At 35.8% G+C, this 18,056-nt stretch overlaps 1 protein-coding gene across 2 annotated transcripts; it reads left to right on the top strand.

Moving 5' to 3' along the window:
* Nucleotides 1-6,176: 6,176 nt before the first annotated feature.
* On the top strand, nt 6,177-9,194 carry LOC137709488 (proline dehydrogenase 2, mitochondrial-like). Of its 2 annotated transcripts, XM_088688730.1 has the most exons (5): nt 6,213-6,869; nt 7,706-8,351; nt 8,501-8,741; nt 8,833-8,903; nt 9,046-9,194. In XM_088688730.1, the coding sequence occupies exons 1-4, from the start codon at nt 6,318-6,320 to the stop codon at nt 8,870-8,872; spliced, it is 1,479 nt and encodes a 492-aa protein (XP_088544856.1). In that variant the 5' UTR covers nt 6,213-6,317; the 3' UTR covers nt 8,873-8,903; nt 9,046-9,194. The 2 variants fall into 2 exon arrangements, with proteins under 2 accessions (XP_068304682.2, XP_088544856.1); XM_068448581.2 differs by having other exon boundaries at nt 6,177-6,869; nt 8,833-9,194.
* Nucleotides 9,195-18,056: the final 8,862 nt, after the last annotated feature.

The raw sequence follows: 18,056 nt of genomic DNA, 5'->3' as shown, positions 1-18,056 counted from the left end.
TTTGTATCCATATTTTCTATCTTCAAAATAATAATCTGAATGAATATAATTATTTAATATTCTTCTCTTGTAGAGTCCCATTTGCATTGCTGCTTCTTGAAATACATGTCTTACTATTTCTTTTTTCATAATTTTATTCTATTTCTTCTTCCAACTGTTCGTCTATTAGGCGTTTTAGGGCTTCTATTAATGAATCTGTTAATTTTTTCTGTATTTTTATTTCTTCTTCTGGTAATCTTTCCCCTTCGTCTACTTCGGCTTCTAAGAACTAAATATGTTTTTTTATTTCTTCTAACAATCATTATCTGTCGTTTATTTTCTAAATCACATTGTTCGAAAATTGATATGATTTTTCTTCCAAAAGTGGTACTCATTTCTCAAGATGTTAATTTAAAAGATTTTCCCTATCAAAGGTATTCTTCCTACTTCTCAATTGTAAACAAATGTTTAAGAAAGTTTAGTACATTCATTATTCAAGACAAACTTGCTTCTTTTCTTAATAATATATGCTTTTAACACTATCGCCAAGATTACGCGAGATAATTTCCCATGTTCCTTTCTGACAATACAGTCCTAAACACGGCCTAACGTTTGCCATAAACGGACTCACGGCTGTCTTAATGATTCAGAGGGGTATAAATCTAGAATAATCTTGTGGGTAACGTAGTGACTTTCAGAGATGAACCAAGCTTATGAAGAAAAATTCAAGCTACTAAACACTCATAAACAAAATTTTACATAAAAAGAAGTAGCAAATTTCCTTTGGTAGGAAAAATGTCCTTACTATTCTCTTTTATTCATTATTACTTACATTGGAATTCCAATACTGGACTTTCTTCTTCGCTTGTAGGCCAATTTTAAGAGTTGTGTATGCGTCCCAAAATCCCATACCCACAAGTGAAGAAAGTGTATGCACCACTTTAGCAGTAGAGTCCACCTTATCGCTCTTCATAGTAGCAAGCCTCTTCAAAGGTGAATCAGACTTAGCTCCCAACGGATGCTTTGACACATACTTCGGCAATGGGGGCACGATTGAACCTCTTCGTTGAGCAATCCTATCGGTAATTGTACTAGCTATCTTCATCATGGCAGGCATCACCGGCTAAGATCTAGCAGCCACATATTTCTTCCCCTTGAAAGAAGTCAAGTCAATCACAAGCCTCTCGACAGCAGCGAACCCTCACAAGCAGTAGAAGAAGCCTTTGGTTTTTTCTCAATCAGCATCTTTTGAGTAGGCAGAGAAGATCTATTCTTTCCGTCTTCATTCACAACAGGCTCCACGACAGCAATTGGACGAGCCAATGCATCCGCCTTGATCTGCTTTATCTCCTTTCTCTGGGGGCAGCCCACCTTTCTTCCGGCGAAGAGGACTAAGCAGCCAACGTCATTCACGGTACTCAACGGGGATACCTAAAACAATGTGCACCTTTTCCATATCTAGAGAAGTCTTGGGAGTTGAACCAAATTTCGAATCTACATAGACCTAGGAGGATAGTCAACAAATCAGTGGGTAGCTCATCAAAAGCACAAAGCAACCTAAAGACCAAGCAGTCTACTTATCGGTGATGAAAATCATCAGAACACGCAGCTCAGGGGAAGAATCAGACTTCCACTCTCCACTTATCTCCAAAGTCTCTTTGGCCCAGTCATGATCTCTCTTGCTTGAATGATTGAAGAGCCTATGGTAGGATCGCAGCTGCCCAACTCCATCAATATGACCTATGTAAAAGAAGTACCAAAATTCGTTGAGGAATCTCACCATCACACGAACCGCATTTAGAGAACATTGAGTGGGGGCACACTTCATGGAGCAAAGCACTTCTTGGAAGAAACACGACATCGGAAAAGTAAATCCCAACAAAAAGTAGTAGGGGTGGAATTTGATAGCTTTCTGAGCCTCACTACATGGCTCACAGCTGTTACCCTTCTTGACACATTTCTCACGCATCCCAAACGGAATGGCGTGCCTATATGCTTCAAGGATATCTCTAAATGAGTGATTGAAATTAATTTTGAAGTAAATAGCCTTGAAGTAGCCTACTTTACCCAAAGACCCGCTGTGAAAATACAACGGCAGTACACCATTATCACTTTTGTGGCTTGAAGAAAACATGCTCGAAGAAATTCGACAAAGATGCAAGGAAAGAATCGTTAGACGGCTGCAAACAAAAAATTGCACTAGGCTCCACGGCCCAAGGATAACAGCCAAGGGAGCCCAGCCCGCGTTGGCTCTCATCTCTCTCTCGACCCAACACGGTAGGCAGCCTAGCGCACCAGGAGACTCAACATGCCAGGCACTGCCATTCGCTTGGCCCAAAAGCCTCATAACCCAATCCAAAAAGAAAGGGTTTAGCACTTTGCACATCTCTCTCTCTCTCATTTCTCCCATATGGGCCTAAGTTCAGCAGCCCATAGATCAGTGCCCCAGCCGCTCATAACCTTGGCCTAAGCCGAGAACTTCCTGACTCGAGCTGAGCCCCAACTTGCCTCTGCGGCCCATGCCAATGCACCCAGACCTCGGCCTGCGTTGAGTTACCACAACATTAAATCACCCACGACAACAATGTAGTGGCCTCTCTAAGCCACTTTTTGACATATGTTCGACCCCCATCGAGCCAAATTTCAAGCCCCGAGGCTCCAAAAAATTAAGAAGACAAGGAAAATTAAATTTTTTTCTTACCTTGGTGCGGTGTGAAGGTGAAGAAAGCAACAAAAGACAGTCATTTGCACGGGCAAGTGAAGAAGATTGCTAGGGGAGAAAGAACAAATATCCTCTAACTTTCTCTCTCTTGTAGGGTAGAATAAATTGCTCTTAAAAGTCGATTTAATTATCTACTTAAGTTAGACTTAAATAAACTTTATAAGTAATTTATTTCCCCTTAATTTCCAATTAATGTGGGAATCTACATCAAAATAAGAAACAATCTTATGTTTCCTAAAGCAAGGGAAAATCTCTACAACAGCTGCCCTTTCCTGCGAGCAGCCCAACAGGTGTGGAGACATTTGTAGAGCAAAAAAGAATCAAGAAAATTATGGAGGTGACACGTGGACTTTTGGGTAACAAGTACAACATTACCCTCAAGACACACCAGGAGTCTCATGCACATGCACCATACAATAACGACTCAATCAATGAAGAGTCAAATGTGATCAAAATGATATTTATTCAAATCCCTCTCATCACTCCTCATCAAATCATTATTCAAAAGGTAACTCCTAAATTTCCTATTTAATTTAGGATTAATTGTCATATTAATTGTAAAATATTATTTCACATAGTATCTTGCAATTATTCACCCAATTACACCGTATATGGCCGGACACTATTCTCCAAATAGGGTCGGCCACTTCCCTATAAATAGCCCTATTATCCCACTGAAAAGCTAAGCCAATTGCTACCTAGAAACTCCTAATCACATTCTTTTCAAAATTCTAACTTTGGCATCGGAGATTCTTCGGCTAAAGCCCCTCGGTCCCCACCATTCATCGTGGGCGCGTGAGGCTTTTGGCGTTAATCTAAAGTGTTATTATTTTGCAGGTGCATTTTCGTCAAAGAAGAAGACGGCGAAAATTTGCATCCACAACCACGTCTTTGCGCTAGTAGCACTCCAAATCATAAGACTATTGAAAAAGAAGAATTTGTGATTTTAGTTAATTAATTTTTTAAATGAATGTATAAGTGGATTCCACATGTCAAAATGCGAGTGAAAAAGAAACAAAGAAAAAAGGTAAACGGGGAAGGTAGTTAGCATTTCTTTTATTTTACTCGCTCCTCATTTTGATAAGGACATTTTCATAACTTTGGTTCATGGTTAATACATAGTAGGGTGGGTGCGGGTCGAGTTGGGTTCATTTTTTTGTGGATCCAGATTCTAATTGTTTTTGTAAATGAGTCCGAGCCAATCTAGGTTTATGTAATTTTATTGGTGGAACCATCTCATTTGAATCCGATTGATAGCGTTCGGTTCTTACGGGTAAAATGGATTTGTTTTCAATCACATGTCGTACAACAACATAAAACAATCTCCATGTGTTTCCGTTACAAAATAATTACGTCTAACAAAGTCAATATTGAAAAATTCTAAAGGAAATGAAAACTCCATAAGTTCAAGAAACCAAACTACTAAAGTCACTTTGTTGCTTAAAGAAATAAATCAAAGAAATGCCCAAATCACTGTGAGAGAGAGAAAATGCTCGTTTGAAAGTACTTTTAAAATGATTGAAAGCGCTTTTGGTGCAATTGACTTTGGGTTCCAAAAGCACTTTAAGTGCTTCTTTGGAAGAAGCACCCGGTATGTGCTTTTTTACAAGAAGCGCTTAAAGTGTTTTTCCATGATTCACTTAGATCTTAACTAAGGATTGGTGCAAAAAACATTTTCAATAAAAGCGGTTTTAGTTATTTTTTAAGCACTTCCAAATAAACCCAAAGAGAAAGAGATAGAGTGAGTTTAGAGTATTGATAGAGTGACATTGACCGTAAGGTTTAGTGAAAAAAAAAAAAAAAAAGAAGCAAAAACTTGTTTGTGTGAAATTAAGTTTAATGCCCATCTTTTTTAATTTTTTTTTTCTTTTCTAATATTTTGTTTCAATTATGTATAAAAAAGTATAATAGTAATTTTCTTGGATTTTGATTGACAATCATGATTTTATTAATATATAGTTTAGATGATGATTATTATTATTATTATTATTATTATTATGAATATGGAACGTCTCATCAAAGGACCTAAACCCTAGACGTTACAACTTAACAGCCACACCACGTGTGTATCACTATTAATTGAGGAATGCTACCACTTATTTCATTTTTAAGCCACATTTGTATCATCTTTCTAATAGAGATATGGTCCACCAACACATGTGTGTTTCGTCTCTATTAGAGAGATGATACAACTATGGTATAGAAAATGAGTAATGCTAGGTAGACCAAATTTGTATTCTAAATTTGCAAATCAAATAATGTGTTACTGATAAGAACAAACACGTTAATCAACACTTCATCCAATCACCAACTTTCATATAATTAGTTTTACAAAATTTTATGTACAAATTTAATCTTTCTAATATTACTCATACAAAACGTGGTAAGAATATTATTTTTGTTATTTATTTTCTCTTCCTGTTCTTGTTTGATCTTTATGACTGAGTTCTCATCAAAGACAACCCACCCTCTGCCATCTTCCTTTTACCACCTTAGCCACCTCAACCTCCAATGATGTAGGAGGACTTACCCCAACATCCGACGGTTCTTCTCTAGCTAGCCCTCTTCCACCTCCCCCCACCTTTCTTTCCCTTCTGCCCTTCTGCCCCTGCTTTATCCAGCACCCCTCGCTGCAGTAGGAGCACACATGTGGAGGCTGCGTTAATTAAGACTAGCTAGCATACTCTATCCTTGCCTTCTTCTTTTCTTCCTTCGCATTGCCATAGAGGCAGTCACAGTATCCTCCCTCCCCGCTTGTAGACTGCTTGCCCAACTCATTAGTCTTGCTGGGAGATGGTATTTTTGAGCTCTTCACTCTCTCTACTACTTCCCCCAACCTCCGTTTTCTGCATCTACATATCTCAAGCCCTATCTTTGAGGTGGGAGGTCCTCCCCCGACTTCACGGCGAGACGAGCCATTTATCATTACGATAGGTGTCCCGTATGCCCTCTTCCACCCTCAAACTTCGGCTGTAAAAACGATCATTTGGCCTACTTCTTCTTCTGACTCACTAGGTCAGTCGCACTTATCTTTCTAAACCCTAATTTCTCGTTAAAAAACAAGGATCCTATTTTTCATGAGAGAAATATTCTACCAAAAAAAATAAAATAAAAGCAAAAACTATGCTACCTAAACAAAAGCAAAAACACACCGCACTTCCTACGTCGCACGTTACCATCGCGTGTAGCACACTCATAATAAATCGCGTTAGCCAAGACAGATCCCTTTCAAGCATCTAGCGATTCTATTGGTTCTTCTAACTTACAGCTTTATCCACTTCAACACGGATGAGTCAGCATGCGGTGCCAATAAGCACGAATGAACCAATCAAATCCATTGAGCCAGGTCAATAGTCAACCTTAATCAGTTTAACCCTGCTTAGCTTTTACCAAGTAGCTAGTTTTTTACCGAATCACCGCCCGGTAAAAACTCTGAAACTGCCTATATAAGTAACTGTAACAGTTCTAGCAACATCACAAACAAATATAGTAAAAAACTTTTCTTAGAGAGAGAGCGAGAGAGCGAGAGAGCGAGAGCGAAAGAGAGAGAGCGCTAGAGAGAATTGGAATTAGAAACAGAGAGCCAGAGAATTACTTGACAACCACCCACCGTTGAATGGCAAACCGAGTAATCCCGGCAGCGTCAAAACTCCTGAAAACTATCAGGCCACTCAACTCCGCCTCCACCAGCACCATCTCCGGCATATCCCCACCAATCGGCTTTTCCGAAAAAACACCACAAGCCACCACCACTGCCATCACCCCCGCCGACAACGCCGCCACTAACCTTTCCAACTTCGATGACGCGGACAAGCTGTTTGCGTCCGTCTCCACGTCACGGCTGTTGAGGACGGCGCTGAACCTCCACTTGGTGGGAATGGAGCCGATGGTGGACATTGGAATGTGGGTCATGCGGTCCAGGCTCATGCAGACTCCCTTAATCAAGGACGCGATCCTCGGGACCATACGGTCCACAATTTACGACCATTTTTGTGCTGGCGAGAACCCCTCGGCCACCGGAAAGTCGGTGCTGGAGCTTAACGAGGCGGGGCTGAGAGGGATGTTGGTTTACGCTCTCGAGTATGCCGGCGACAACGAGGCATGCGACAGGAACTTGCAAGGTTTCTTGGACACCGTTGAGTCCACCAAATCCCTGCCACCTTCTTCGGTAACTAGTTTTTCTCATCACCCCAAATCAGGATTCCAAGATTCCATTTATTGACTTTTCTCTTTGAACTTGTCAAATTCTGGCTTCCTTTCTAATTTTTTGAATTCAAAATGTTTATTTCTTTTTAAAATTCTATTTTATTAGGATAATACTAAATGAGATCAAAATTTCAAATCAAATAATGTGTCACAAATAAGAAATAATCATGTTAATCAACGATTACAAAGACTAAAATATTGAAATATTGTTGTTTTAGTGAGATTGTTAAGACTTGTCACGTGATCAAGCAGACTCCATGCAATTAACATGCCATGCCTCATGGATGTAGGATTGTGGGTCCTAGTCTCTATGTGGTCGACATGTCATAAATTTAGTATTGCGGGTCCTACTTGATTACTTATGCCACTTCGGTGAAATTTTTAGTTGTCACAGGAACATGGATGCTACATCACGTATTTTTATGTAAGTGGTGAAAAATTTTAATTTTTAAGTTATTAACCTTTTAACACACATAACCCACCATTTATATAGGAATACGTTGTGTACCAGCTCGTATGACGATCACACTGAAAAATCTCTCTGCCACTTGGGTCTTTCGATACACCACCCAATTGTTCTCACTCCAACGTTAGTATCTCCCTACTGGGGCTGTTTAACTACATTTAACATAGCTTGTTAGTCGTCGGTCGATGCCAAGTTCTGAATCAGACACTGACTTATCCCAGAAGCACCTCCAGACAAAGCAAACTCTTGTTGCGATTTGTTTTCTTCACGAGATCCTTCTGAAGTTGTTTGTTTTGATGGTAACTGAAAATGACGTTTTTGGATTGTAACAGGTGAGCTTTATAATTTTGAAAATCACTGCAATTTGCCCAATGAATCTACTTCAACGAGTGAGTGACTTGCTGAGATGGCAACAACAAGATCCTTCTTTCAATCTCCCATGGAAGCGCGACACGTTTCCTATTTTCTCCGAATCTAGCCCTCTTTACCACACCCTTAAAAAGCCGGAGCCTTTAACTCCTGAAGAAGAGCGTGATCTTGAATTAGTCCACCAAAGACTAATGAAATTGTCCCAAAACTGCGTAGAAGCCAATGTGCCTCTATCGATCGATGCAGAGTACACATCAATTCAACCGGCCATCGATTACTTGACCTACTCCTCTGCAATCATCTATAACAAAGATGACAACCCGATTGTTTATGGGACGATCCAAGCTTACCTGAAAGATGCAAAGGAAAGATTGTTGCTGGCAACAAAGGCTGCAGATATGATGGGTGTTCCGATGGGGTTCAAAGTGGTGAGGGGAGCTTATATGTCGAGTGAGGGAAAATTGGCTTCTTCCTTGGGCTATAAGTCTCCCATTCACGATTGCATTGAGGACACGCATGCGTGCTACAATGATTGTGCTTCGTTCATGCTTGAAAGGATTGCTAATGGCTCTGATGCCGTTGTTCTTGCAACCCATAATGTTGAATCAGGTAACGAAATTGACAAACTTAAAAGTTAAAACTTTTAGAAAAAAGGCTACTGCATTGTTATGAGTTTTGCACAAAAGTTTTAGAAAAAGGCTACCGCATTGTTCTGAGTTTTGCACACAATATGTCTGACGTAAAATGTTGAATGTTAGGGAGACTAGCAATGGCAAAAGCACACGAAATCGGGGTCAGGAAGGTGCACCAGAAGCTTGAATTTGCACAACTGTACGGAATGGCAGAATCGCTTTCCTTTGGTCTAAAAAATGCAGGGTTTCAAGTAAGCAAGTACATGCCATTTGGACCGATACAGTTGGTTCTGCCTTACCTTCTAAGGAGGGCTGAAGAGAACAGGGGACTCTTAAATGCTTCATCTCTAGACAAACAACTAATAAGGTAAATTTAAATTCGGACAAAAAATTTTGAATTCGCAGCGTAAAAGGTCGGTTTTATTCTGATGCGGTTTGAACTCTTCGTTTGGGTACAGGGAGGAGCTGATGAGGAGACTCAAAGCAGCAATCTTCTAATGCGAAAGTGACGGCATTGTGCAACAGCAAGGTTGGTGATCCATCACCAATCTTGTAAATGAAATGATCTGTAATTATGGTGATTGCTCATGAGTTTAGTTAAATTAAAATGTGCATATGGGAATTAGGAAATCTGGGTTCTATTTTCCTCATTACATTAGATTGTATTACAGGACAACAATCCATATTTGCTTCCTAGCTCTACCTCCATGGCAATTCACCACAAGCGCCAGCACCCTATCAACCGTGTTCTAAATCGTGTTGCTTCCTTCAGCAAAAGGAATATGAATAAAATGTTTATGTTGCTTCCAAATTACTCAAATCTGTGTGCAATGTGGATGATGTTTGATTGACTAGGAGAAGTAACTAAACAGGAACTTGGGTAGAGATGCGCACATAGGGCAGCTACCAGAGTGGAGTCGGGCAAAACCAAAATATGGAGTTCCTTAACTTTTTTTAGGGGTCAGAAAGGCGACGTGGTCTTCCAAAATTTTCCTCAAAATTTTCAATACAAAAGCTCATCCTGGAGTCCTATTCCCAAATACTTGCATTCAAAGACATATATGAGTGGATTGTGGAGGGAGAGTATTTTTGCTCACCATCATTTAGCATGGTGTATGCTCACCACCTATTTATCACTGTTAGATGAGTTTGAATTTCGAAATTCGTGCAGTGGATAGGCAAAAATCTCAAAATTCAAACTCATCTAATGGTGATAAATAAGGTGATGAACATATACCACACTAAATGATGGTGAACAAAAATGCACTCTTGTGGAGGTTATCAAAATTTCTTTTTCAGATCAGCACGTGGTTTGCATGGGATGTGAGGTCAAGTTTCCAAACCATAAAAATATTCATCTATTTATTATATCGTCAATAATTATACAAGTTAAATAATCCTGGAGATATCATGGTTTATTCTATCAAATAAATTGGAAAGATACAACAATGTGCTTCAACCAGCATAGCAGCTGGTGTGGGTTACTCATGTTTATGATTTATACCAATATAAAATGCAAATCAATCAATGGTAAACCCTTACTTCATCTAACCTGGAAACTTACTTCATGTGTACGTGAAAGCATGCCGGTTTTTTATTTTAGCCACGTGGTATGCGGTGCATTAATATCTTGACATCGAATCTACTCGATACCTGATCATCTCTCCAAAGTTTATCAGCTCCGAAATTTTCTTGACAGTGCAACTACACGATCCTGTCTGATCGACCGGCAGACTCGCATCTGAGAAGCCTCGTGTAGGTTTAGCATATGCTAAGTATTCAGCTACATGAAACCCTGCATAAGGATGTACCATTCAAAAATGTTGATGTAACAAATAAAAAAAAGGAAATTTTATTTGAACCTATATAACTTCTTTCTACACCCAACTTACTCTTTAAACCCTTATTATTTTTAATTAAAGAATTAATATCTCTTTAAACCCAAAGTTATTACCTAAATTACCCTCCCAAACCCAATTAAAAATGTAAATTTATCTTTACACCCATTTAGAAAATAAAATCCAAAATTAAATAATTTGGTGAAGTTTCTACTTGTTTATGAATCTTCCATATACCTAACACTTTCAATTTCTTGTTTTCTTGATATTCATGTACCCGTGATTTTATTTGCATGTAGGAATAATAGATTTCCTTGAGCAGAAGAAGATGCTTTAAAAGTTGTGTATTCAAAGAAACTCAAAATAAAAAATATTTTGGGTCCCTTGACTCCCCTCCCACCTTGAGCTCTTTGAAACAGAGCTTTTAGCCCTTTGTCTCCTCTTAAGCTTTTAGCTAGTGACTGAGCTTTTTGAAATTTCTCTCTGAATTTTTCTATCAATTGCTTCACTGCATCTTATTTGATTTTTTCGTTAAGTTTCAAATTTCCAACTGGTGTTTTTTTACAACACTATGGCATCTCCTATGTGTGCATCTTATTTGATCTTTTTTGTATGATCTTCCTAGTAAAACAAAGGCCCCTCAATTTTCATGGGCTATCAACTTATTCATGAAAGGTCAGTGATAGCATGGTAACTAATGCATGCCTAATATGGGAGGACAAACTAGTACGGCAACAAATTGTAATGCCAAAGAAACAGTTTTTTCTTTCTAATATGCCAAACAAATTATTAATACTTCTACTTTCCATAGAAAGGGTTTAGTATCCAAGAAATTTGGTGTCTGCAACAAATTATTAATACTTTCATTGCGGTTGTTGCAAACAGGATTTTGTATCAAGTAAATTTGGTGTCTGCAACATCTTTTGTAATATTTGCACTATTTCCCATAGAAAGTTTAACAAACTATGTGCAACCTGGATTGACGAAAAAAAAAAAAATGAAACCTAAATACTCATCTTCTAAACTCTAAAAAATTGAAATTAAACGATATTTTTTTTTTCACAAATTGATTTATACCGTATTCAAAACTTCAAAATCACCATCTATCGATTAAAAAAAAAAACTTGTTTTTCTCTATAAGATAAAAAAAAGCTATTAGGCTTTTAGCCGGATTGAACGTAGAATAAACAAGGAGTAATGGTATGTTTAATTATAGGGTGTGGGTTTATTAATAAATTTAAGTTTTATTATTAATTTTATATTGTATGTTATGGTAATTATACAATATGATAAAAAAAAACAATTAACATTTAAAATTTAAGTTGGATGTAAAAAAAGGTTATGTAGGTTCAAATAAAATTTCCCATAAAAAACATAAACACAAATTGTAGCAGCTTAACTACTCAAATTTCGACAAACTTGAGGTTCTATAAACAAGACAGGAGTATAGCTGTGAACATTCACTATTTTATGGATATTGATAAAGCTAAAAGCCAGTTACCTTTTTGTTTGTTCTTTTCCTTACTCTATTCATGTCAGTCTATTCTTATATACCATGATGTGATACACTGGCAAGTTTGGAGCATACATCTAAATGTTAATCTCAGCATTCTTATAGGCTATTAATATTAACAATTTCCTATTATTTAACAAGATGTTTCATTTCAGCTGATGATAACATATATATAAATCTAAATTTATAACTACCACTAGAACGTATGTACATATTGCTCAGCTCAAAGTTTGATATCCTACTGATCGTTGCACTCAATCTCGTCTTGTGTTATTTCCCATCAGAGAAGGCATCCATGGGATCAAACATTTTCCCAAGCTCCTTGCTTATTGTACCCCGCCTTGCTTATCGTTGTTTCTGAACTTCTCCTTTTCAATTGCTTCCATTACATCTTCTCTGGCCACAGTTTCACCACCTGCAATAAACCACAGCGTAATATGAAAGTTAACAGCAATGTGCACTCGGATAGAAAAAAATTAGTGATAATTTGGCTGTATTGTATACTTTAACATACCCCTATGGGCGACAAGTAAATCAGTTTCGTTGATGATGTTTGCAAGATCGCGATCGGCACCCACGAAACCTGGTGAGATAGCAAATAAGATTTACAGTCTTCCTCCAAAGCAATCCTTCTCAAATTTACAGCCAACATCTTTCTCCTTCCTTCTTCATCTGGTCCTTCTACAACTATTTCAGGTTTTTCAATTTTCTTTCCTTTAGTTCGAAAAAAAAAAAAATGTTTCTGAATATTAGCTTGCGAGTCAAAATGTTTTTTATTTTTATTTTTTAGAAAGTCGCTTGTGTTACTGCCATCTCCTCGCCTGCTCCTCTAAGATCGCACAGGTAAATTGTTTTCTTCTAAAATTTGAAGGTTTGTTAGTTGGTTGCCTTGAGTATGCTACTTTGTACTTGTTTCCTTGTTATAATTGATTCATTATTCTTGATAGGGCATTTACTAGGAAGAGGTGAATGTCCTAGTCTACACTACAAAAAAAAAAAAAGGTCATTTGCGACCAACTTTTTACAAAGGCCTACAAATCTAGAGTAGAGGATATGACAAATGGTTGAATGAACAAACTAGAGGAATATGATCCATTAGATTTTAGCCCTTAAAATGCACAATCCTTAGAGCAAAATCCATGTATCTATAAACATCTAATAAAAACTCAAATTTAAAATGTGTAGCCATATTGAAAAACTATTGACCTAATAATACAATAGTATTACGCTTATGCCACTCATCCTTAGCAGCCGTTTCAGAATATCATCCCATGACCGTTTCAAATCCACATGTTTTGCAAAAAACCATCCATAACCACATTATTGATTTCAATAATTACCACGTTTATGGGGAGAGATTGACAATCAAAAAATCCAACCATTTTTGAGATTTGAATCGCACTATTCAACTTCAATGGAGATACTTTCAAACAACATGGTGTATAATGGGTCTTCAATGAATCCGATCATAATCTGTGCATTTAAACAGGTGATTATGATACGTTTTTTTCATATTTATTTTATGAAAATCTGGATGTATTTCATAGTATTTAATTTCGTTTGTTTCATAGGTACATTATATACTGTTGGACAACGATAAAAAACCCAACATGACTTTTTTACTCCAAAAAAACTCAGTGACTAGGATCCACATAAGCGAATTCATTAATTATATTATACTTGACACATTTTACATATTTCGGATGCCGAAAATACCCCTATTGTATGTTTGATTTATAAAAATTAATTACATGCAAATTATATGGGAGAGTTAATGAATTTGAGAAATTAAAAAAAAAAAAAAATCAAAAGACATCAATGTACGAAATTACGGAGATGAATGCAAAGGCGAAATTAATGTCTATATAAATATAGCCGAATCAATGGTGCATTTAAACTAATTACATATTAATATGAAATATGAGAATCAATGTCCTAAAAAACTATACGAATTTAAATTGTTTTATATATTGAATGACTTTATTAATTTAAATGACTATATTAAATCTTGAATATTTATGCATATTTTTCTAAATTTAAATAATAAAGAAATTAAAGAATCAGATATATGAAATCTTGAATTTTTTTTCATTATATTAAATCTTGAATGATTATGCATATTTTTCTCATAATATATCATGTTGGAAACTAACATAATAATCGGAATACATTTTATTTAACGTTACCAATCTCCATATAAGGACTGTTTTGACATAAATGTAGGAGTTGAATATTTAAGCATATTTCTGAATGCATTGTCTATGTGTTTAAATTTGCATAAAATTTGGCATTTTATTTCAATTTTTAATCTTCTTACCAAATTTAAAATATTTGGGTTTTTTTTGCTTTTAGTACATGTGTTTCTCCTGAAATTAGTGTAGTTCTAGTTCTATATAAATTTGGAAGTTTATCAGGTTTGTCTCACATTGAGGTTTTTCCATATTTTTATCATTTATACTTGAGTTCAGTGTGGTCTTTTTTCTTCAATGGTTGTGTTATCAAAATACACATTGGGCAAAAAAAAAGAAACAAGGTATTTGCACCCTATGTTTTTATCTATGTTCATATTGTTGTTTCTTCATATTGTTTGTTAATTAACCTACCATGATTCCTTCAACATTTGTTGTCACCAACTGACATATATTTCATTGTTGGTTTTACCATTAAGTGTCAAATGGTGGGTGCCATTATTGGAAGATGTGTTTTTAAAAACACATCAGCGACAATTCCAATATATGCCGACACCTCTTTCATGGGATTGTGCTATGAAGTGTGTTCACGGTTTGATGAACTCATAGTTGGGGCATTCCAAATGACTTATGTTGTCCCTGACCATCTTCCATGCTTGTTAAAATATGATTTGGATGTGCGTGTGTTACATTTGTCATGTTATAATGATAAGCAAAATTCTGTGACTATTATTGTTAAGGGTCCATAAGATTTTCCTTGCAATTCACAATCCTTAGACCAAAACCCATGTATCTATAAACATCTAATAAAAATCCAAATTTAAAATGTTTAGCTATATTAAAAAACTATTGACCTAATAATACAATAGTATTATGCCTATGTCACTCATCCTTAGCAACCGTTTCAGAATATAACCCCAGGAGTTTCAGAATATCATCCCATGACCGTGGATTTTCTAAAACGCCTATGGTTATATTCTGAAATGGTTGCTAAGGATGAGTGGCCAAGGCGTAATACTATTGTATTATTAGGTCAATAGTTTTTTTAATATGGCTAAACATTTTAAATTTGGGTTTTTATTAGATGTTTATAGATACATGGGTTTTGGTCTAAGGATTGTGAATTGCAAGGGTTAAAATCTAATGGATCCTTAACAATAATAGTCACAAAATTTTGGTTGTCATATGACAAATGTAACACACGCACATCCAAATCAGATTTTAACAAGCATGGACGATGGTCAAGACAACATAAGTCATTAGGAATGCCCCAACTATGAGTTCATCAAACTGTGAACACACTTCAGAGCACAATCCCATGAAAGAGGTGTCGGCATATATTGGAATGTCGATGATGTGTTTTTGAAAAAACATAATAATGGCACCCTCCATTTGACACCTAATAGTAAAACCAACAATGAAATATATGTCAGTTGGTGACAACAAATGTTTAAGGAGTCATGGTAGGTTAATTAACAAACAATATGAACAAACAACAAAATGAACATAGAAAAAAAGAAAGGGTACAAATACCTTGTTTCTTTTTGTGCCTAATGTGTATTTTGATAACACAACCACTGAAAAAAACCGCACTGGGCTCAAGTATAAATGATAATAATATGGAAAAAAAAACCCAATGTGAGACAAACCTGGTAAACTTCCAAATTTATATAGAACTAGAAATACACTAATTTTAGGAGAAACACATGCACTAAAAGCAAAAAACCAACCAAAATTAGTGCCTTTTCATATTTCAAATTTGCTAAGAAGATAAAAAATTGAAACAAAATGCCAAATTTTATGCAAATTTAGAAACATTGACAATGCATTCAGACATATGCATGAATATTCAAGTCCTACATTTATGTCAAAACACTCCTTATATGGAGGTTGGTAACGGTAAATAAATTGTATTCCAATTATTATGTTAGTTTCCAACATGATATATTATGAGAAAAATATGCATAAACATTCAAGATTTAATATTATGAGAAAAATATTCAAAATTTAATATATTTGATTCTTTAATTTCTTTAATATTTAAATTGAGAAAAATATGCATAAATATTTAAGATTTAATATAGTCATTTAAATTAATAAAGTCATTCAATATATAAAACAATTTAATTCGTATAGTTTTTTAGGACATTAATTCTCATATTTCATATTAATATGTAATTAGTTTGAATGCACCATTGATTCGGCTATATTTATGTACACATTAATTTCACCTCTTTGTGTATTCATCTCCATAATTTCGTACATTAATGTCTTTTGATTTATTTATTTTATTTCTCAAATTCATTAACTCTCCCCATATAATTTGCATGTAATTAATATTTATAAATCAAACATACAATAGGGGTATTTCCTTCGAAATATGTAAAATGTGTCAAGTAGAATGTAATTAATGAATTTGCTTATATGGATCTTAGTCACCGGGTTATTCTGGAGTAAAAAAGTCATGTTGGGTTTTTTATGTGTAAAATTGAATTCTAAGAGCTAAAGTCATATTTTCAGTAGAAATAATTTCACTTTTCTTTTGGTACAAGGAATAGCTAACATAAAGAACTCTAACCTACTTTGTATTCTTATACAACTATGCAACCAAATTAGCTTAGATAAGAATTTAAATCCAACAAAATTATGTATTATTGTTCATGTGCTGCAAAGATTTTAATTAAGTACCCTTCTAGGCATTACTACATTTAACATTTTTTGCGATGAAGCAAAGTTTGTCTCTCAAGGACAATATTTGTCCCTTAAACATTAAAACGACGAACGCTTAGCCGCAAAAATATTGTCACGCAAAACTTGTGAAAAAAACATTTACACGACGAAAGAAATAAAGTTCGTCATGCAAAGTTGCCTACACGATGAATAATAGATTCGTCGTATAAAATATAGACAAAGACCTGTTGCACAAACTTTATGGCGACGGCTGTACGCCGTTAGGTATTACGACATACAACGAAGCCTTCGTTGAGAACCTTATCCAAGAGAAGCTAAGCAATTTTAATGTTATTTAATTATGAGAATTTCATCATTTAGGAATCGTTGTTGCTTTTAATATTATGCGACGAAGTTGCGCAAGGTTGAGGAATATTTCTTTTTAAGTTTTTTATTTTTTAATTTTTAATTCCATAATTAAATAAATTTTTGAAAAATTATAGTTAAAATGATAAATAATTTATGTGATTGCTGGTAATTTACGTGATAAATGATAAATGATAAGGATGACACTTCATTGAAATTTACGTGATTATTGAACTACTAGAAGATATAAATGATATGTATGATTGCTAGTAAGAAAATATGAGCTAGAACCATGTTAGAATTATGCCGTAGTACTTGTACGTATGTGTGATTAGATATTCGTTGATGTGTGATGTGTGATGATGTGACTACACCACGTATCAGTGGTACATGGATGGTCTTACCTGGTTAGTCCGCATTGAAGGGGACCATATGCATTCTAGGGGTGACTCTGCCTGGTTAACCCGTATTAGAGAGTCAGTGCCTACATGTTTACATTATTACTATAGGTAGTTTTGCTTGGTTAATTCACATTAGGGAACCACACTATTGGAGTCATGTCCATGGTCCCACATGGTTAATCTGCATTGGAGGACCATGTGCCCCCTAGGGTTGACTTCACCTGTCACGCCCCGATCCTGACATACGTCCAGGATCAACACGTGACGTCACCAAATATTCGTATATCTCACATACCCCGTCTTCGGAATATGGCAAATCACAATTCAAGAATCAATTTGCAAAGAAATTTTTCGTTCACCTTATGGCTGCATTTAACCTCCTCGTTAGATTGTCTACGTACCCTCAATAGGGATCAAGCCATTTGTAGTTCACTACACAAAATCAGACGTTTAATCCACTAAGTTCAAGCAGAAAAGCATTGCATTCCTCAATCATTCAATATAACTTGACAACATGTAATTCCTGGACTCAGGCTACATAACCAATCCCCATGAAAACATGATCTCACTCCCAGCCAACATAAAAATCATTAAGTCTCATCATGATAACATAATTCACAACACACATCATATTTAAGAGCCGACTAACACAAAACCATCCCCTAGCCGCTTTAATTAATTAATTAATGAGATCAAAGTAAAACA

This window comes from Pyrus communis, chromosome 17 (assembly GCF_041283825.1).
Source record: "Pyrus communis isolate YQ-2024b chromosome 17, ASM4128382v1, whole genome shotgun sequence".
Lineage (NCBI taxonomy): Eukaryota > Viridiplantae > Streptophyta > Magnoliopsida > Rosales > Rosaceae > Pyrus > Pyrus communis.
The sequence above is the reverse complement of the archived record's forward strand: the minus strand, read 5'-3'. Positions and strand labels throughout refer to the sequence as shown.

Excerpts from the sequence above, each read along its gene's own strand:
- LOC137709488 (XM_068448581.2), top strand. The coding sequence starts at position 6,318 with ATGGCAAACCGAGTAATCCCGGCAGCGTCAAAACTCCTGAAAACTATC. Across the intron at positions 8,352-8,500 it reads AACCCATAATGTTGAATCAG|GGAGACTAGCAATGGCAAAA; the intron begins GTAACGAAATTG and ends GTTGAATGTTAG. Across the intron at positions 8,742-8,832 it reads CTAGACAAACAACTAATAAG|GGAGGAGCTGATGAGGAGAC; the intron begins GTAAATTTAAAT and ends GTTTGGGTACAG.